Raw genomic sequence first — 21369 nt, forward strand, 5'->3', positions numbered from 1 at the left:
CTATTAAGGCTGTAACCTTTTCTTTCGGCAAAGTCACTGACATGTGAACTGAGTTAATGGTGAACCCCAGATAATCCATTGTGTTAAATAACATCTGTGGTCACCTCTTATGGGTACTGTATAGTAAGCATCTTTTAAAATCGATGCTTGCCATGTAGTAACCTTTGGAAATCAATTGCTTAGCAGTAACAAAGGTTTCCATCTTGAAATGAATATATTGTACGAAAGTTTTCAAATTAGTCAAATCTATGATGATGCGGCAACCACCATCTTTCTTGTTTATGATAAAGATTTTGGACACGAATTCCTGTGATTCGTGTTGGGTTTTCTCAATTACTCCTTTTTTATAAAGCCGCTGTAGTTCAGCATGCGCTTTTGATTTTTCTATGCCTGTAAGCACGAACATTCGGTTCGGTACATGCTGATTATGTTTTTGTATAAATTCTATGGTATAACCCTATACTGTTTAAAATATAAGTGTCGGTAGTTAACTTATTCCATGCATCCAGATAGAATTGTAATCTCCCACCAACCTCCATGCTCCCTTTAATTCGTAAGGAACCAGACCCACCTACCTCCATGGTTACTAGTGGTAGGTTTGTTACTTTTTCGGCATCCTCCGTGGATGTTGAGGCGCCGGTGTCTGGATCTGTAGTTGGGTCGGTGTTGAGGGTTAGCGCATTTCCCAGGAAGGCCGGTCTGGGCCATGGTCTAAAAAAGACCGATGTTCAGTGTTCCTGGCCTTCGAGCTTTCACCAGTTTGTCTTGGCCGACTGGTGGTGCGTAGGTGTGCTGTTTTTGGCCGAAGTAGTTTTTAGACGTTGCTTTAATGAGCCCAGGGTTTTAGCCTCTTCGTCAAGTTCTTTTACCTGTTTGGATAAGTCACCTCCAAATAGTAATATGGTGGTTTGGAGGTTCCAGGTTTGCACAGGCCTGCAAATTTGGGGTCTAAAGCCGATTACCCCGCCAGGAGGATGGCACTCTTCCTAATGCTATTTAACTCGTATTGGGAGGTGCAAAATAAAGCCAGTGCATCCTGGTGATCTTGTGTCATGTCTTTTTCGTTTATTGTGCGGGCGAAAGCCGTAATTCCCGCAGTTAGGACTTTCAGAACTTTCTGTAGTTTCAAGTCCCTGGCTCTGATTGAGGCTCCGACATGTTTCCAAATACACTGGTTGACACTGGGAACATTCAGTGATTTGCAGTTCCCTGGTGGTAAGTGTCTCGCTGTGGTGTCCAATAATGCCTGTCCTTATAGCTGGTTAAATGACAAGTAGTCGATACTTGCAGCTATTTTAGGCTCCAGGTTTTGGCCAGTTTGGTCGGGTTGAATGGACTGGGACACCATATCCAATAGGTTTTCTTGCACCCCATGCACGCTAGGGGTATGTTCTGCACACCCCTCTTCAGGGTCATCCCAGAATTGACCCCCCCGTACTCCCCTCTGATGAGGGAGAAACACTGTGCAGCTCTACAAGAGGTACTGCTGTAGGACTTACTAGCTGCCCACTGTGACTAGTCTCCATCTCCCGGAGCCTGCCACTTTGGAGTATTTGCTCCAACAGCCGCTCCAACTGGCTCCAATGCTCTCGGGCACTGGCCACTCGCGGCTGCTCCTGTTCCTCAAGCCGCTCCAACCGGCTCCAATGCTCATGGGCACTGGCCGCTCGCGGCTGCTCCTGAAGCCGCTCCAACCGGCCCCAATGCTCACGGGCACTGGCCGCTCGCAGCTGCTCCTGTTCCCCCCAGCTGCTCCAACCGGCCCCAATGCTCACGGGCACTGGCCGCTCGCGGCTATTCAAAGTCGGACTCATCGAAGTCAACGACTCTGTTAGTTTTTTGCTTCGCTTTACCGCCCGGCCGTGGCCGGTGCGTGAGCGAAGTCGGGCACAGCTGTTCCCATTACGGGAGATTAGCGTGCCGTTGGCTGCTGCTGCTGGCTGCCCGCAACTCCGCGGTTCTCCCCCGCCAGCTTTTTCGCAGCCTTCGTGGATCTGTCCATGCCTCCACCTGTAAAGTAAGTGGAAAGAACGCAGAGTCTCCTTACCTGCTGTTCCCGGCTTTCAAATTCTGCCGCTAAGGGGAACGTCATTCCCCCTGCTGTGACTCGTTGCAATGCGTGTAGCGATATGACACGCATGCGTCCTAGCGGGGTTCTTCACGTAGTCACTCACGTGACTCCGAAGTAAAATCCTGGAATTCCCTACCCAATACGACTGTGGGAGTCCTTCATTAGAAGGTCTGCTGCAATTCATAAAAGTAGTTCACTAAGACCTTAAGAACATTTGGAGATAGGCAATAAATGTTGGTCTTCCCAGATCCCCAAAATGAAAAAGGTTATTCTATATTTCAGTGATGACAGTGAATTACCTACATTTAGCAACTACACCTGCCTTGCACAAAGATACTATGATGAATTATCCGAGATTACCCTATTCTACATATAATTCTACATTCCCTCTCCTACATTACCCTGTTTTAGAGGTCATAGTGAATTACCCTACATTTAGTGATGACACTTGCCCTGTACATAGATACTATGATAAATTATCCTCGATTTGGATGCTATTGTGTATTTTCCTCATTTAGACTAAAAGTGAAAACTTCTAGAAACATGAAATCAGTAGACATAGGATATCAAGCACCATCTACAGAAGAGAATTAACATTTGAAATAAATAATCTTTAATTCAGAACTGGAAAAGTGAGAAAACAAGCATTTATTAAGTTACAGAGCTGTGGGAGGGGTGCAGAGACTAAAGGGAATGCCTTTGAGAGGTGGAGACCGAAATAATGTGAGACCGACATAGATGTGCTGCAGTCATCTAACAGAAGATGGTAAATGTTTATTAATCATATGATGATCTGTCTTGAGGAAGTCTAAATCAAAATGCAGAAGAGAAAGCAAATAATACAGGTATTAGTATTGGTTTATTATTGCCACGTGAATCGAGATGCAGTAAAAAAACCTTTATATGTATGCTATCCAGTCAAACCATACTATACTTGATTTTAATCAAGTACAACAGGGTGATTACTGGAGTGCAGAATATGGTGTTACAGCATTATGGTATGAAAGTTACAGAAAAACATGTGCAGGTAGAAAAAACGCAAGTGCCGCAAAGAGGTAGGTTGGGAAATCAGGGCTACACCCGTAACTTATGAGAGGACGTTCAGAAGTCTGATAATAGTGGAGAAGAAGATTTTCTTGAATCTGATGGTGTGTTTTGAAGCTTTTGTATCATCCATCTGATGGGTGAGAGGACAAAAGGGAATGGACCTTGACTACTTTCCCGAGGCAGCATGGTTCAATTGTTCTTTATTGTCACATGTACGTAGGTACACTGAAATTATTTTTTGCTTACAGTTCAATAAAGTATTACTATAAATAAGCACAATCTTAGATTAAGTACAAACTGTTCAGATATAGTCCATTGAGACAATATACAAGAGTCACCAGAGTGAAGTGTAGATGGGGGCGTGTGCCTGGTTCGTGCAAAGGTCTAGGTCACATCCAGAACTCTATCCACTACATCCACAGAGCTGTTGTCCAAGCAATCTGGGATGAATCTGGTTGCATCTGTAGAAGTTGGTAAGAGTCATTGGAGGCATGCCAAACTTCCTTAGTCTTCAGGGGAACCGGAAGTGCAAGATCCAGAACACAGTTCTTCCTGGAAGTCTGAAATAAAGGTGAATATTGGAGGGTGTGGGGGCTGCCTTCGGTGCCACACACACACTAACCCCCCCCCACCCCCCACCCCCCCTTGATATCATATTATTAATTCGCTCCTTTTACCCCATCCCCGCCCTATCCACTCACGCATAGAAACATAGAAACATAGAAATTAGGTGCAGGAGTAGGCCATTCGGCCCTTCGAGCCTGCACCGCCATTCAATATGATCATGGCTGATCATCCAACTGCGCAGGCACGGCTAGAGAGGGGGGGGGGGGAATGTGGAGAGGGAGGGGGGTAGAGATTGAGGGGTGGGGGGCGCTCGGCGACACAGGGGAGGGCTAGTTCCCGAACGCAATAATCCACCACTCAGCCATAGGTCCCAATATTCACCACTCCCTAGAGAGGGGGGGGGGGCAGAGAGGGAGGGGGGGGGCAGAGAGGGAGGGGGGAAGACAGGGAGGGGGGCTAGAGAGGGAGGGGCAGACAGGGAGGGGGGACAGGCAGGGAGGGGGGACTGACAGGGAGGGGGGACAGATAGGGAGGGGGGGCAGAGAGGGAGGTGGGCCAGAGAGGGAGGAGGGGCAGAGAGGCTGGGGGGGGGAGGGGCAGAGAAGGAGGGGGGCTAGAGAGGGAGGGGGGGCAGAGAGGGAGGGCAGAAAGGGAGGGGACACAGAGGGAGGGGGTAGAGGCAGCACCTACCCAGGTCGTAGGGCAGCAGCCTCCCTACCAGGCGCAGGGCCCAAGCGAGGCTGTGGCCGGCATGGACCCGAGCGAGGCCCGGAGCGATTTGAGGACGGTCAAAAGCAGCGGAAGGCCGGACGATCGTGGCTTCTGCGAGGGGAAGCCCACGTGACAGACAATCGGGTGGGGGAGACAGAGAGAAAGTGTCCCCCTGTGACGGGCAGAGATCGCCAGGTGGGATCAGGATCACCAGTGAGGAAAAGGCGTCACGATTCCCCAAGTCTCTGCGATCGACGGAGAAATCGCTGTTCTCCATAGACGGCCTCTACCAGAGGGAGTAATGGCCACCACGGCCACCTTCCCATCGCGCTGCCCCATGCCAGCGCGGTGATAACGACCGTCACCACCATGTTCTAGAACTTCAAGGAGCCCAGCGGAGCAAGCAGCATGACCTAAGCAGCAGTCTGAAAACGTTAAGTAACAAATTTAAAGAAGTGAAAGTTAAGAAGCCAAGAAGTACAGAGACAGAACAGGAGTGACGTCACTCGCAGCGAGAGCAGCGGCAGGCAGTCAGATCCATTGTGACATCATCAGCGAGACCATCTCGTTTATTTGAAATTTTTGAACATTTTCATAAATAATTTGAGAAATAATGTATGACATTTTCAGATAAGGCGTAAATGTCTATCGGAATATGTACATTTTTCACCGTTAGCGCGTCGTGTTTTTGAGATGTGAAACGCACACGAACATCACACAAATAAATACACATCCAAGATCAGAGTTTTATAAGTATAGAGATGATCCTAATCAGAACTTAATTCAGATACAAAGCAAGAAAGGCTGAGCGAAATTGTTTAATTCAGTACTAACCCTGGGGTTACAATGTAGTTAAACAGAAAATGTGTTGCACCACGAACGTTGGAGGCAATGCAAGGTATAACACGAAGAGGTCATATTTGGAGTGTGGATACAGAATTAAAGTGAAAAGCAACTGAAAGCCGAGAGTGACCCTGTGGACTGAACAGACTTATTCTTTAAAGTATAAAGCAAGAACTCAGCAGGTTAGGTAGCACCCATGGAAGAAAAGGATGTAATTAGATGTTTCGGCTGAAGACTCTATATTAGGACTGAGACGGAAGAGGTGGATTTGCCTGTATATAACAGTTTGAAGGAGGGTTGGGGCTGGTAGGTAATACATGGAACCAGATCGGGAGGGGTAGAAGGATTGGTGCAACTGAGTGGAGGAGTAGGTGAATAAAGGGAGAAGAAAACTAGGTGCAAATCATTCGAACTCTCCTTTCCACTCCTACACTGGTATGGAGAAGCCCAAAGGGCCTGTCCCACTAAGGCGACCTTATTGGCAAGTTTAGGAGACTCTGCGCTCGCCACAAGCTCGCAGCATGGTCGACACATGGTCGTAGGTGATGTCTGGTAAGTCTCCTTCATGTTCGAGAGGAGTTCCCGCATAGTGGTTACTACTCGTGGCCTCAGTTTGAGCGCGGAAAAATTTTCAACATGTTCAAAAATTTTCTGCGACCAAAAATTGGTCGGCAAGGAGAAAATCGATACTTTTGAACTTATAGTGCAGTGGTAGTGGGATTACCATGTCGTTGTAGGTAGTCGAGGTAGCTGTAGGTAATCTCCTTTGCTGACCGGACATTTTAATTGCCTCATTGGGGAGAAAAAACATAAGCACGAGATTTCAGAACCAAGGAAAACCGACCGGTAATGTTAAATGCCCGCTAAACTTCACAGCTGTGTATCTCTGGCTTATTATAAGTTGTCTGGCTTCTTAAAAGTGTCCCACTCCTTCTCCCCCCTTTCTACCCCCTTTCTACCCCCCCCCCCCCCCCCCATCCCCGCTCTTTCAAAGGACTTACCATACACTGTGCTAACCGTCTTTAACCTTCCTGTTCATCGCGGGTATCACCTTGGCTTTGCACCGTGTGAATTTCAGACAGCGCTCCCCCGCATTCCCTGGCCCCCGCCTTTGCGAAGTGTGTGTGTGTGTGTGTGTGTGTGTGTGTGTGTGTACGTGTGTACGTGTGTGTGTGTGTTCCGTGCTGACGGTCGTTCCAGCTCGTAGTTTTTCAGGTGTGTGCCCCCGAGCTTAAAGGTCGCAGACAGTTTGCTGAAAAGTCGCGTAAGTGGGACCAGCCCTTAATGCAAATTAGATTTACTTGGCTACAATGATGTGAACATGGAATTTTCCAATTTTAGATGATGCAAGCACATCAAGTGCATCCTCCCACACCCACTCAACTATCCAACTAGTTTTTTTCTCCCTTTGTTCACTTTCCCACCTACCCCCTCCCCAAATCTGGTTCCACTTATGACCTACCAACCTCCATCCCCCCTTTTGTACTATTATATACTGCCGATCTTTCCTATCAGTCCCAATGCAGGGTCCTGAGTTGATAAGACAACTTACGTCTTTTTCTCAGTGGATGCTGTCTGAGCCATTGAGTATTTCTAGCTATGTTTTTTTTTGTTGCAGAAACCAGCATCTGCGATCTCTTTTGTGTACTTTAAAACAGTTATTATAACTCCATTTGTATTCTCCAATGAAGAGGGGAATACATTACAAGCACTATATGAAATATTACCTCACCTGCAGTTTTAAGGAAAAGTGCTCTGAAAGTGGTAGTCGTTGCTGGTGCAGATTGAAGAATAAACCATGGAGCTGCAGTGGGAACTGAACTTTTAGAATAATGAAAAGATGTTGGAGATGCATTTAGTGGTGGCATCTTCATGAAGGTGGCTGAAATCATGGGAATAAGCAGAGCCTCTTTGTGGTGGTCATTAAGGGAAGGAAAATCATAGTAAATCGTCATTGTCTCCCAGATAGTCAATGACCCTATTGTTGGAAATACTCAGCAGGTCAGCCCTCATCTGTGGGAAGCTGATGTTTCAGGTCGGAACTGGAAAGGAGAGAAATAAGCTTTTTACACTGCAAGGGTGCAAGACAAATCTGTAAACTGGAGTGACCATGTGAATAAGCTGTCAATAAGGTTATCTGATCAAGTAATGAATGGGAGATAGACACAAAAAGAGTAACTCAGTGGCAGCATCTCTGGAGAGAAGGAATGGGTAACGTTTCGGGTCGAGACCCTTCTTCAGACTGAGGCAAAAGAACGAGGGAGTTCCAAAATGCAAAACAGGAAGACATGCCCAGAAGGTGATGCTGAACCCCTCTGTTTTATCCACAACACTTGTATTTTCACTTTTATGCTTCTGATTTAAAAAATCCCTGACCTGAAAGGTTAACTCCAATTTTCCACAGATGCTGTCTGACTGCTGAGTATCTTCAGAAATGTCCTGTTTTTGTACCAATTTCCTTTTTCCTTTCTTGCTGGTCCTCCATTGGGTCAGCTATTCTATATCATAAGTTCATAGGTTCAGGGAGCAGAATTAGGCCATTCGTCCCATTAAGTCTACTCCACCATTCAATCATGGCTGATCTATCTTTCCCTCTCAACCCCATTCCTACCACTGTCCCATAACCCTTACTAATCAAGAACCTCCATCTTAAACATATCCATGGACTTGGCCGCCACGGCGGTCTGTTGTAGCGGCACCTGCTGGCACGTGCCAGCGTCGAACCCTGCGGTCAGAAGCCGCGCGCACGTGACTCTGGGAGGGGTCGGGTTTTTCCACACGGTTTCTGGGCTCAGCCCGCCAGTCGATTGAGGACCACCGTTGTGGTCAGTTGTGTATTACGACCCGTGTTATCGGAGAACTGCAATTGAGAATAAATCTTGTTCAAACAACCGATTGTCGTTTCTAATCCACTAAACTGTGGCAATGAATTCCACAGATTCACCACCCTCTAACAAAATAAATCCCTCCTCATTTCCTTTCTAAAGGTACGTCCTTTTATTCTGAGGCTATGGTCTCTGGTCCTAGACTCTCTCACTAACATCCTCTCCACTAATTATCTTTCTCTATTGTAGATTAATGATGCATGTGAACCAATCACACATAAGCCAGCATCACTAACTCCACCCCACTATAACACTTATACTAAAACTCGTTCTGGCACTGGCAGTTCGAGCAGCTAGGATGCACTGACAAACTGTTGTCATCAACGCTGTTAAGCTTTAGTGCTCATTAAAGATGTGTTTAAATCAAACACGGTACTTGGCTCATGTTTACATCTATCTAATCATTATTTTCAGTAAAGCCTGCCTAGTTTCCCTTTATCTTCACTTCAATGCTCTGGAGGCTTGACTGGCCCCGCCCCCGGCTCCCTGGGAGCTGTAGTTCATGCGTGGTTCATTGACGCCTTGACGCTCCCGCTGCACGAACTGGAACTACAGCCCCCAGCATGCCCAGGTGCAGACATACTTCCGGCGGCATCCTCCGGCAGAGGAGGGTGTGTGAGGCAGTCGGCGCTATGGCAACGGGCGGCCTGGTGGGGTAACCGGAAGCCTGCGGTCGACGGGCCCGGGGTCCGGGACATTCAAGCCGAACTGATCCGATTATTACGTTACGAGCGCCTGTCCTGCGGGCGATCATTGGTATCCTCGCCTCTCCCGGATCTGCCGCTTCGTCTCCGATCTCCGGTGCCTGCTGCTGAATGATCCTTCCTCCAATGTCGGCATAGACTCGGTCGGTGACCCAGCGTGGCCCGGTAAGGACGAAGCTGTCAGCACAATTACCCATTGCAACAAGATGATGCAACATTTATATAACTTATTTACGGAGACCAGTGACTTCACATGAATTGTTTCGTTAAAACAGGACAGAACCGGGCCCTTCGTAACACCACGTCCACGGTAACAAGAAGGGTTTCGGCCCGAAACGTCGCCTATTTCCTTCGCTCCATAGATGCTGCTGCACCCGCTGAGTTTCCCCAGCAATTTTGTGTACCCACGGTAACCATTCTCCTAGTTAGGACCTTTCCTCTCTCTACCATGTCTGTCTATCTATCTGTCTTATCTGTCTATCTATCTGTCTATCTGTCTCATCTACGTAGTCATCATATCTCTTACACCACCTCCTTTGGCAGTACGTTCCAGACATCAAGTAGTGCCTGTTGAAAGACTTTCCCCATCAAATCTTCTTTTAATTATCCATCTGCCGAGGTAAAAATATAGTTTGAACTGAGTTACAGAACTAGTTTTTGGAAATCTGAAATATCTGTTGGATAAATCTACCACATGAAATTATCTATGGAGAGTGGCAATTAATATTACAGTTCAATAACCTTTTAACTCAGCTAGCCCGCTCTAATACAATATGGAAAAGAAAGACACAAAATACTAGAGTAACTCGGTATGAAAGCTGGGGAAGAGGATGTATGACAAAAGTTGGTTACCTGAAACTTACATTTAATGTTGTCACGAGGAATACAATGTATCTTTCAACAGAAATGGGCCTGTCCCACTATACGAGTTTACCCAAGAGTTCTCCCGAGTTTTAAAAAAACCCGTGGGAACCGCGGTAAGCTCGTGAAGTTTTTTCAACATGTTGATAAATGTCCACGAGAGCCCCGAGTACCTATGAGCGGCTATTACCGTAATTCTCCGAGTTCGAATCAGGGGAATCTCGGGAGAACTCTTGAATCATTCTGTGTTTGGTTTCTCCAATGTAGAGGAGCATATTATTAACATCAAGTATGGAACACTATATTTGATAAAGTAGCTGGGATAACGGGAAGATGATGGGGTAAGGTATCTCCTATGGTTTCTTCCCAGTAACCAGATGAGGAAAACAGATGATGCATGTAGTCCTCCCATATCCTGCCTTGCAGCGAATGTAACACATCACTGAACGAGTCCCTGTTCCAATGTTTCACCTCATTTAAAGCACTTGAATAGGGGTGTTACAAATTCTGAGGGGCGTAAATAGGGTAGCTGTAGGGAAACATTTCTCCATAGCAGAGGTATTTAAAACTAGAAGGCATATGTTTAAAGCAAGCGTTGTCTGCGGAGGGCGCTCAGCATCGCCAAGGACTGCTCTCACCCCAACCATGGACTGTTTACCCTCCTACCACCCGGGAGGCGCTACAGGTCTCTCCGTTGCCGAACCAGCAGGTCCAGGAACAGCTTCTTCCCGGCGGCTGTCACTCTACTCAACAACGTACCTCGGTGACTGCCAATCACCCCCCCCGGACACTTATTATCACTTATTATTATTTATTCAAATCATTTGCTATGTCGCTCTTCCAGGGAGATGCTAAATGCATTTCGTTGTCTCTGTACTGTACACTGACAATGACAATTAAAATTGAATCTGAATCTGAATCTGATATGTTTAAGGTATAAGAGGTTTAGAGCATTATTGGAATTTGAAGAACACCACTGGAGGGAATAGTGGAGGCAGCACATTTAAGAAATATTTAGACAAGCACTTAAATCACCAAGGCACTGAAGGCTGCGGATCAAGCGCAGGTGAATGTTATTTGTATGGTTTCTGGATGGTTGGCATGGACGGAGTAGGCTGAAGGCATGTTTCTGTGCTGTATGAACACACTGAGAAAGAGAGTGGGTGATAACAGAGATGAATCAAAACATCATGGAGCTGACGGACCCTTTGGAGCGGGTGTTTAATGATGATGTTATGTTGAAGGTGATGGAAATGACATTGAATGTGGAGAATGACGGGCTGGAGATAAAAGAAAAACCTCGGTCTGGGTGGGAGGAGGAGCGCCGAGACCAAAAGCGCAAAACATGGAGCAGACATGGTTAAAAGCCCTGCTATAGTTGAGATGAAATCACAGTAAAGGATAAAAGAAGGCATCTCAGAAACACTGGTGCAGAAAGTATCATCCTTAAAACAGATACAATATTGCTGTTAAAAAAAACGAGAGCGATGAGTCCTCTCAGAGTAGAGGAAGTGTAGTCAAAGCAAATGGTAGAGAAAATGTTGACTGGTTTTACTGCTTTATAATGGGATTCATATTTAGAAGTTTCTTTCTGTGTGGTTTGTTTATCTGAAATATTCACTCATCTTCTTTTGTCTGCCTGACCACCTGAATCAATCCAGCATTCTCTTTTTTGAATTTGATATACCCCCATCCACTGAATTGTTCTTTTTATTGTGTTATGAGATGGCTCAATTTGTAACACAGCAAATATCAAATAACACACACTTTGTTAAGTGTGAAACAAAGAACTGCATATGTTGGTTTACAAAAAAGACACAAAGGGCTGCTGTTACTCAATGGGTCAGGCAGCATCTCTGAAGAACATAGGAGACGTTTCTGATCGGGGGCCTTCTTCAGACTGATTGTGGTGGGGTGGGAGGAAGGGGTAAGACGAAGCCTAGTGAGTGATAGTTAGATACAGGGAATAGAGAGATTTAGAACAGGGGTTTCCCTCTTCTACTATTGATGAGGCTCTCACCAGGATCTCTTCTATACCCTGTGACTCTGCTCTCACTACCCATCTTCCCACTCGTAACAAGGGCAGAGTCCCCCTTGTCCTCACCTTCCACTCTAACATACAACAAATAATCCTCCAACATTTTCGCCACCTCCAACGTGATCCCACCACTTGCCACATCTTCCCATCTCCTCCCCTGTCTGCTTTCTGCAAAGACCGCTCCCTCCGTAACTCCCTGGTCAATTTGTCCCTTCCCACCCAAACCACCACCTCTACGGGCACTTTCCCTTGCAGCCGCAAGAAATGCTACACTTGTTGCTTTACCTCCGCCCTTGACTCCATTCAAGGACCCAAGTAGTCTTTCCAGGTGCGGCAGAGGTTCACCTGCACCTCCTCCAACCTCAACTATTGCATCCGCTGCTCTAGATGTCAGCTGCTGTACATCGGTGAGACCAAGCGTAGGCTTGGTGATCGTTTCGCCGAACACCTCAGCTAGGTTCGCAATAACCAACCTGATCTCCTGGTGGCTCAGCACCTCAACTCCCCATCCCATTCCGAATCTGACCTTTCTGTCCTGGGCCTCCTCCATAGCCAGAGTGAGGACCACTGTAAATTGGAGGAGCAGCACCTCATATTTCACTTGGGCAGAGTCTGTACCCCAGCGGTATGAACATTGACCTCTCTAATTTCAGATAGTCTCTACTTCCTCCTCCCCTTCTCAGCTTCCCTCAGCCCACAGGCTCCTCCTCTTCCTTTCTTCTTCCCGCCCCCACCCTCACATCAGTCTGAAGAAGGGTTTTGACCCGAAACGTTGCCTATTTCCTCCGCTCCATAGATGCTGCCTCATCCGCTCAGTTTCTCCAGCATTTTTGTCTACCTTTTTTTCAGATTTCTTTTGCACTACTCCAATCAGTCTGAAGATGGGTCTTGTCCCAAAATATCATCTGTCCATTTCCTCCACAGGTGCTGTCTGAGCCGCTGAGTTACTCCAGTACTTTGTTTTTTACCACTAGGAATTAGTTAACTGGTTGTTCACCCTTCTTTTTAAATACAAATTGGCTTGAAAAGTTGCCTGGACAGTAAATAATAGTGTACAAAACATAACTCAGTTACAATGGATGTTGTGATAAACTAATTAAGTGATAAAGTCCTATAAAGGTACCCGGACGTGGCATCGAAAGACGAGAAGCCGAAGCAAAGAAGTCGAAGCCAAATAGCTGAATGGAAACAAAGCTGAAACGCCAAATAACCGAAAGCATACGAAGCCGAAACGCTAACGAATCGAAAGCATACGAAGCCGAAATGCCAATGAACCGAAAGGGCGGGATGCCTAAAAGCCAACTAACCAAAAGGCTGCATCAACTAAAAGCAAACTCACCGAATGGCCGCTCTGCCGAAACGCCACCTAACCGAATGTCTGCGTCGCCTACAAGCCAACTAACCGAATGCCGCTTTGCAGAAGTCAAATAACGGACATGATGCTCTGGGGGGCGGGATTTGTCAGTGATTGTGCCAGACCCCCGCTCCCATCACATCACTGGCCGGTGGAGACGGGAGGGTGGGGGTCATTTTCCCACACAAGCCATTATTTGACTTTTCGGCAGAGCGGCATTCAGTTAGTTGGCTTGTAGGCAACGCAGCCTTTCGGTTAGGTGACGTTTCGGCAGAGCGGCCATTCGATGAGTTTGCTTTTAGGCGACGCAGCCTTTCGGTTAGTAGGCTTTTTGGCGTCCCGCCCTTTCGGCTCGTTGGCTTTTCGGCTTCGTATGCTTTAGGTTATTTGGCGTTTCGGCTTCGTATGCTTTAGGTTATTTGGCGTTTCGACTTCGTTTCCGTTCGGCTATTTGGCTTCGACTTCTTTGCTTCGGCTTCTCGTCCTTCGATGCCACATCCGCACACGCCAATAAAAGATGAGTATCTCCCACTCATTCTTTTCTGCCACCCCTCTTTCTCCCTCTCCTTTGTGGATGGCTTGTCCATCTTTGGCAACTTGTTAAAGTACAAACTCTATGATCTAACACCAGGTTCAGTTACAGTGTGGACAAACGATCTTGGAAAAGTAATGTGTTGGTAACACTGTGTAAATCCTTAACAAAACTGGAGAGTACAGTAAATATTTTGTCAGTCTCTGGTGGCAATAAGCCTCTTTTTGGGAGGTTAAGACTTTTACTTACTTTCCAGCTTGTTGCGTGAAGTTGGTGCTTATTAAGCACAGGAGAAAAATGAAGAATATGAGATTCTGGCTAAGTTTCTACAGGGTGAAATTAAGATCTATTAAGAATAGCTTTGCCTACTGTCTGGTTGCAGAGCAATTTTGGCATCAGATCGAGAAAATAGCTTGATCTTTTGCCAAATATGGCTGTAAGAAACTTCGAAGTCTAGAGAATTCGTTGAGGAAGGTGACAGCCAACTTATGCTCTCTTAGCAGTGTTTAATTTAATTGGTCATTAAACATGTGCCAGCAGCAATGTTCACTTCAGACTGGTTGAGCCATTTACATAGTTTAAAGATGTGGCGTGGAAACCTTTGTGGCCCTTCGGCTCACCAAGTCCGCACCGACCAACAATCACCCTTACTAGTTGTAATCTACACACTAAAGACAATTTACGTAAATGAATTAACCTACAGATCTGCATGTCTTTGGGATGAAACCAGAGCACCCAGAGAAAATCCACTTGGTCAAAGGGAGAACGTACAAATTCTGTACAGACAGCACCCGTAGTCGGGATCGAACTTCGGTCTCTGGTGTTTAAGGCAGCAACTCTATCACTGCGCCACTGTGCCACCCATAGAATCTGGCTATTTGGTCCATCTGGTCTTAGTCAGAGTTTATGGTCCAATAAAGTCTCTTCCCCATTGCTACTTGGCCTCACACTAACAGCATCTTCTACTTCCCTCATTTATTTTTTTTGCTGTATTTTAAATGTATTTGCTGTACTTGCCCCATTTGGTATTTTTAGGAAATGTTTTCAGAGACATATATTTTAAATATTTGTTATGTCACAAATGAAAGGGTGTTGAAGTTTTTTTCCAGTTTTATCAACCTTTTACTGTGTACCTTTTACATTAATTTATATTTTGGGTCATAGTTCCGGAACTTCACAGTGGACAACTAAAAGCAAGTTAATACTTGTTTTTGCATCAGCCAGTGCCGGATCCTGTGTCGTCCCAGAGTGGTTCCTGACTACTGATTTTTGCATTATATATCATATCATGCCATTCACATTAACAACAAAAAACTCCCAGATTTGAAGATAGACACAAAAAGCTGGAGTATCTCCAACTCCCGGATTTGAATACGGATTGTGCATTTATTTATTTGCTCAATGAGACCAAATGCTACGTATGCCTGCAGCGCAACAAATGTGGCTGGGGTGACCTTGGTTCTGTAATGAAAATGACGCAGATCAAATCATTTTCCATTTGTCCTATAAATTAGTTTTAATCTTGTTTGAGGTGACGTGAAGTATTACTGCAAGAAAGGCTGGAATATAAATGGTCTTTAAGTGGTCTTCACTAAGATTAGCTCTACTATAGATCAGGTAGTTTAAATCATGGCTGGCAAATGTAACAGGTTGTTGAATTTGAGGAGGGGGATTAATTGTCCCTCCCAGTTGAGGGAGTCGGAGGCTGTAGTGAAATTGAAAAAGGCCATGTGCATGGTGCTGTTCCCTGTAATTCTTTAGGAGTTGTGTCATGGAAAACATAGAAAAATAGGTGCAGGAGTAGGCCATTCGGCCCTTCGAGCCAGCACCGCCATTCAATATAATCATGGCTGATCATCTAAAATCAGTACCCTGTTCCTGCTTTTTGACCATATCCCTTGATTCCTTTAGCCTTAAGAGCTAAATTTAACTCTCTCTTGAAAACATCCAGTGAATTGGCCTCCACTGCCTCCTGTGGCAGATAATTCCACAGAATCACAACTCTCTGGGTGAAGAGGTTTTTCCTCATCTCAGTCCTAAATGGCCTACCCCTTATTCTTAAACTGTGACCCCTGATTCTGCACTCCTGAACATCTGGAACATTTTTCCTGCATCTAGCCTGTCCAATCCTTTAAGAATTTTACGTTTCTATAAGAAGTCCTCTCATCCTTCTAAATTCCGATGAATACAAGCCCAGTCGACCCATTTCTTCATCATATTTCAGTCCCACCATCCCGGGAATTAACCTGGTAAACCTACACTGCACTCCCTCAATAGCAATAATGTCTTCAAATTAGGAGACCAAAATTGCACACAATACTCCAGGTATGGTCTCACCAGGGCCCTGTCCAACTGCAGTAGGAGCACGTTGCTCCTAAACTCAAATCCTCTCGCAATGAAGGCTAACATGCCATTAGCTTTCTTCACTGCCTGTTGTACCTGCATGCTTACTTTCAGTGATTGATATACAAGCACACCCAGGTCTCTTTGCACCTTCCCTTTTCCTAATCTGACACCATTTAGATATAAATCTGCCTTCCTGTTCTTGCCACCAAAGTGGATAACCTCACATTTATCCACATTACACTGCATCTGCCATGCATCTGCCACTCACCCAACCTATCCAAGTCACCCTGCATCCTCATCGCGGCTCACACTGTCACCCAGCTTTGTGTCATCTACAAACTTTTTGTAAATAACTGAGGTCCCAGCACTGAGCCTTGCGGCACCCCACTAATCACTGCTTGCCATACTCTTCCAACTAATTATCTATCCATGTCAATACCCTACCCCAAATACCATGTACTCTAATTTTGCACACTAATCTCTTGTGTGGGACCTTGTCAAAGGATTTTTGAAAGTCCAGATACATCATATCCACTGGCTCTCCCTTATCCATTCTACTTGTTACATCCTGAAAAAATTTCAAAAGATTAGTCAAGCATGATTTCCCCTTCTTAAATCCATGCTGACTTTGACCGATCCTGTCACTGCTTTTCAAATGCGCTGCTATAACATATATAACAATTGACTCAAGCGTCTTCTCCACAATAGATGTAAGGCTAACTTGTCTATAATTCCCCGTTTTCTCTCTCCCTCCTTTCTTAAAAAGGTGTTATATTAGCTACCCTCCAGTCCACAGGAACTGATCCAGAGTCGAGGGAATATTGGAAAATGATCACCAATGCATCCACGATTTCTAAGGCCACCTTGAATACTCTGGGATGCATTCCGTATACCGTATCCCGTTTGTCGTGAAGAACATGTCTGCATTACCTTTATATAATACATACTGCAACATGTGGAGCAACTCCTTGGCCTTGGAGAGAAACCCATTGAAGAGGACATTGGCAAATACCTTTCTTGTGGTAGAATGCAAGGAGGTCCCTCTGTAGTTAGCAGTGTTAGATGTGTTTCTTTATCCTGATCAAAATGAACCACTTCCCGTAACTTGGGAGCCACCTCTCAATGAAGGTGCACAGTGATGATGAAATTTGCTATTGCCTTCAATGCACCGCTTATAATTAACAAAACAAATGTTTTGGAGATCGAGACCTCAAACATAAAGCTGGTTAACTCAAAAGCAATTAATCTGATTTGGATTGAATTCAGCTTAATTTATTGTCATAAACAATAATAGGGTGCAAGGAAATTCCTAATTTGCATGAAGCTCTTAACATAAATAATAAATACAGTAAGTGCACAATTAGTGTAGCAATGAATGTAAGAACAGAAGAATGGTGCAAAGATTGTAGTGCAAACTGATCAAAAAACGTACAAAAATGGAGTAAAGGAATAACCAAATGAGGTAGAGTTAAGTGTATGTGGCACCGGGAAGAGAGCACCGCTGAGATCAGGATTGTGTTCAACAGCTCTGCTTCAATAGACAATAGGTGCAGGAGCATATGATCATGGCTGATCATAAGAGCTCTATCTAACTCTGTCTTGAAAGCATCCGGAGAACCGGCCTCCACCGCACTCTGAGGAAGAGAATTCCACAGACTCACAACTCTGTGTGTGAAAAAATATTTCCTCGTCTCTGTTCTAAATGACTTGCCCCTTATTCCTAAAATGTGGCCCCTAGTTCTGGACTCCCCCAACATCGGGAACATGTTTCCTGCCTCTAGCGTGTCCAAACCAATAAGATCTCCTCTCATCCTTCTAAATTCCAGAGTATACAAGCCCAGCCGCTCCATTCTATCAACATATGACAGTCCCGCCATCCTGGGAATTAACCTTGTGAACCTACGCTGCACTCCCCCAATAGCAAGAATGTCCTTGGGTGAACAGCCAACTCTTTCATCTTGCTGATGGTAAGGGCTAGGTTGATGTCCTGAAACCATGGCACAATGTCCCCGGTCCCTTTCCTGTACTCTACCTCATCATTGTTATGACGACAGATGGCACAATGGGCTAAGTGTTCGGCTGGCAACCGGAAGGTAGCCGGTTCGAATCCCGCTTGGAGTGCATACTGTCGTTGTGTCCTTGGGCAAGACACTTCACCCACCTTTGCCTGTGTGTGAATGTGTGTGAGTGATTGGTGGTGGTCGGAGCGGCCGTAGGCGCAGATTGGCAGCCACGCTTCCGTCAGTCTGCCCCACGGCAGCTGTGGCTACAGAAGTAGCTTACCACCACCGAGTGTGACTTAATAATGCACCGAGGAGTGAATTAATAATGCGTTGTAAAGCGCCTTAAGTATTAGAAAGGCGCTATATAAATCCCATCCATTATTATTATTGATCTGCCTGACAACAGTGGTGTCATCGACAAACTTAAAGATCAAGTCGGTGATGTTCTTGGCCATGAGGTCAAGGGTGTACAATGAATAGAGCAGTGGATAAAGCACACAATCATGAGCACCAATGTTGAGGGTCAAGGTGGAAGAAATGTTATGACCAATTCATTCTGACAGTAGTCTCTAAGTCAGTTGGAGATGGAGACGCCAAGACCAAGGCCCAGAAGTGAGAGAGACTGATTTGGTGATATAGTGTTGAAGGCTTAGTTGTGGTTAATGAATAGCATCATGACAGATGTTCTTATTATCAAGGTGAACCAGAGGTAATCCTGCCCTGCTTTATGCTTCTAACCTACAGCAGCCATCTTAAGCCACCGAGGAGATTTCACAATGCTGTCTCTGGAAAATCCTTCAAATCTACTCAAATTAGTTTTTACATAATTATTCAAAAGTTTAGCAATGGTCTAAAAGTTGAAGTCCTAAATTTGGGCAAACCCAATTTTGATAGTATTTGATAGGAACTTCCAAAGGTTGATTGGGGGAGGCTGTTGGAAGGCAAAGGGATGTCTGATTAAATGGAAGGCTTTCAAACATGAGATAATGAGAGTTCAGGACGAGCATGTTCTGATAGAGTGATGGGCAAGGATGGCAGAATAACATGAGATATTGAGGCTATGGTCAGGAAAAAGGAGGCATATGTGAGGTATATGCAGATCAAGTGAATCAGTTGAGGCATATAGGGGGTGTAGGAGTACACTTAACAAGGAAATCGGGAAGGTTATAAAAGTGGGCATGTGATAAATTTGGCAGATGACATTGAGAACAATCCAAAGAGATTTTGCAAGTGTATAATGGAGAAAAGAGTAACTATGGAGAGAATAGAAGACCAACAAGGTTGCTTATGTGCGGAGCCACAAGGGATGGGTAAAGTCTTCAATGGATATTTCTTGTATATATTTAACTTGGAAAAAGGAATAGATGCCAGGATGTTGTGGGAAGTTAGGGAAATAATTGTGTGACCCCTGGCAGAGATATTCATATCAATAGCAATGGCTAAGTTGCTGGAAAACTGGTGGGTGGCTAAAGTTATGTCTCTATTTAAGATAGGCTGCAAATAAACCTGGGAACTACAAACCTGTGAGCCTAACATCAGAGGTGCTTGAGTTATTGGAGGGGATTCTGAGAGACAGGATCTACATGCATTTGGAAAGTCAGGACTTATTAAGGATAGTTGGCATGGCTTTGTCGAGTCAACTCAAGTCATTTTAAGTATCATAAACAGTGAGGTACAAGTACAATGGAAATCTTGCTTACAGCAAGATCAAAGGTGTGTAGATTCACATAACACACAGAACCATAAATGACACACATTTTACAAGCTAGTGAAAAGTAAGATTTCTGATGGTTAGTAAGGAAGTGATGTTGTTACCGATCTTCATAGATTGGGGGATGCTGATGAGGAGGTTGCGGATTCAGTTGCAAAGGAAGATACAACCGCAATCCTACTTCGTCAACAGAACACTATGGACCACTTCTTGCCCTTCTATGAATGCATTATTTCTCTCATTATGTTTTGCACCAACGTTTTATTTTTGTTTAGAATAGTCTTTTGTCTTTCTTACTTTTTAGCAGAATTCATGTGTAATTTTAAGTACAATCTAAGTACAAATGTCTGCTTAGCCTAAAGGTCTGTAAACCCTCATTGGCCTTATCAGTCACTTGATAACCCACAGGTCCTGAGTGGATATAAGTCATCCACTCAATCCAAGGTTCTTCTTAAGAGGATGAAATAAAATGCATGTCAGCTGCATTTTATTTGACCCACTTATTAGTTGAAAATACCATTTGGGTAATGCCTGCTAGTTAACTGTATACTTTTATGAGCCTTCTAATATTTCTTTAACTTGTATTTCAGTAGGCAGACTTTGCACTCTGAAAAGTCAACAGAATGGAGGAAAAGAAACTGAAACGCAGAAGCCCCAAGGCCACTTCAATTCATCAGGCTCCTCCAGTGAACAGCAAAAAAAATGTGGTGCCGAGTAAGACCACGGCTTTGAATGCTGCCGGACAGACGGCTGCCCCAAAACAAAAACTAAAAAGGTATTATATTGTTGATATTCCACCATAAGATGTGGACATCTCTGGCAAGGTGAGCTCACATCACTTAGGCTGATGATGATGTTTTTCCAAGTCACTACTGAGACCTTTAACCATTAGTAATTTTGATGTGGATCGAATCATGCACAGGACGAGCAAGTAAGGACAGCAGGTTTCTGACCCCGATGAAGACGATTGTGCCAGTTTTTTTAAATTTTAAACGTCACTTTGCTCACATTATAACATTTTTCAGAAGTGACTGAAGAATGTTTTATTAAAAGTAGTATTTCAATGTTTTACATTTCACTTGGAAACTGCAACATTTTATTATCCTTTCAAACATCAAGAATTCTTCGAAGAGCTATAGCATGTCTAAATCATCTCTTTTCCCCTCCCATCATTTTGGAAGAGTTTGGCTTTCAGCTTGAGTTTAGGAAACAGTGTTTACAAGGGTCTGCCATTAATTTTTTTAATTGTCCAAAGTGTGTACCTTTTGCTGGAATACAGAACCAAAATAACGACAAACACATTTTACTTATTGCACAAGGAATGTATGAACATTGGGATAAATCCGTAGAAGAGCAAGAGGCTGGGAAGTGAATAAAGTATGAGTGGCATTGCTAATTTATCATAGGCAGCTTTATATGCTTTACGATTTGGAATGTTTTGCAATTCTACTTATCTTTTAGGCTGGTCGCAACAAGCCTTCAGTAACTTAAACTGTTCAATTCACAGTATTTGAAAAAATCCATGACAGTTGCTCTTTTTCTTTATGAAAACTAATTACCTGCATACCAGAAAGTAATGTAAACCTTACAATCAGGAAATATAACTAAACAGCAAAAGTTTGGAGCTGTTTCAATAAGGATGGAGGTAAGCAAACTAGTTTCATTTTTAATTGAGAGCGGTTTCTCAATGTCAGGA

The 21369-nt window shown here is 44.6% G+C and overlaps 1 protein-coding gene across 1 annotated transcript in view; it reads left to right on the top strand.

Moving 5' to 3' along the window:
- The first annotated feature begins 8712 nt into the window (after positions 1-8712).
- The window catches only part of ccdc28a (coiled-coil domain containing 28A), a 28216-nt gene continuing 15559 nt past the window's right edge, over positions 8713-21369 (top strand). The window contains exons 1-2 of the mRNA XM_033025977.1: positions 8713-8993; positions 20264-20448. Of these exons, the coding sequence (XP_032881868.1) occupies positions 20297-20448 (152 nt within the window). The 5' untranslated portion in view covers positions 8713-8993; positions 20264-20296. The remainder of the gene's footprint in view (positions 8994-20263; positions 20449-21369) is intronic.

The sequence above is a fragment of the Amblyraja radiata genome, chromosome 8, assembly GCF_010909765.2.
Source record: "Amblyraja radiata isolate CabotCenter1 chromosome 8, sAmbRad1.1.pri, whole genome shotgun sequence".
Lineage (NCBI taxonomy): Eukaryota > Metazoa > Chordata > Chondrichthyes > Rajiformes > Rajidae > Amblyraja > Amblyraja radiata.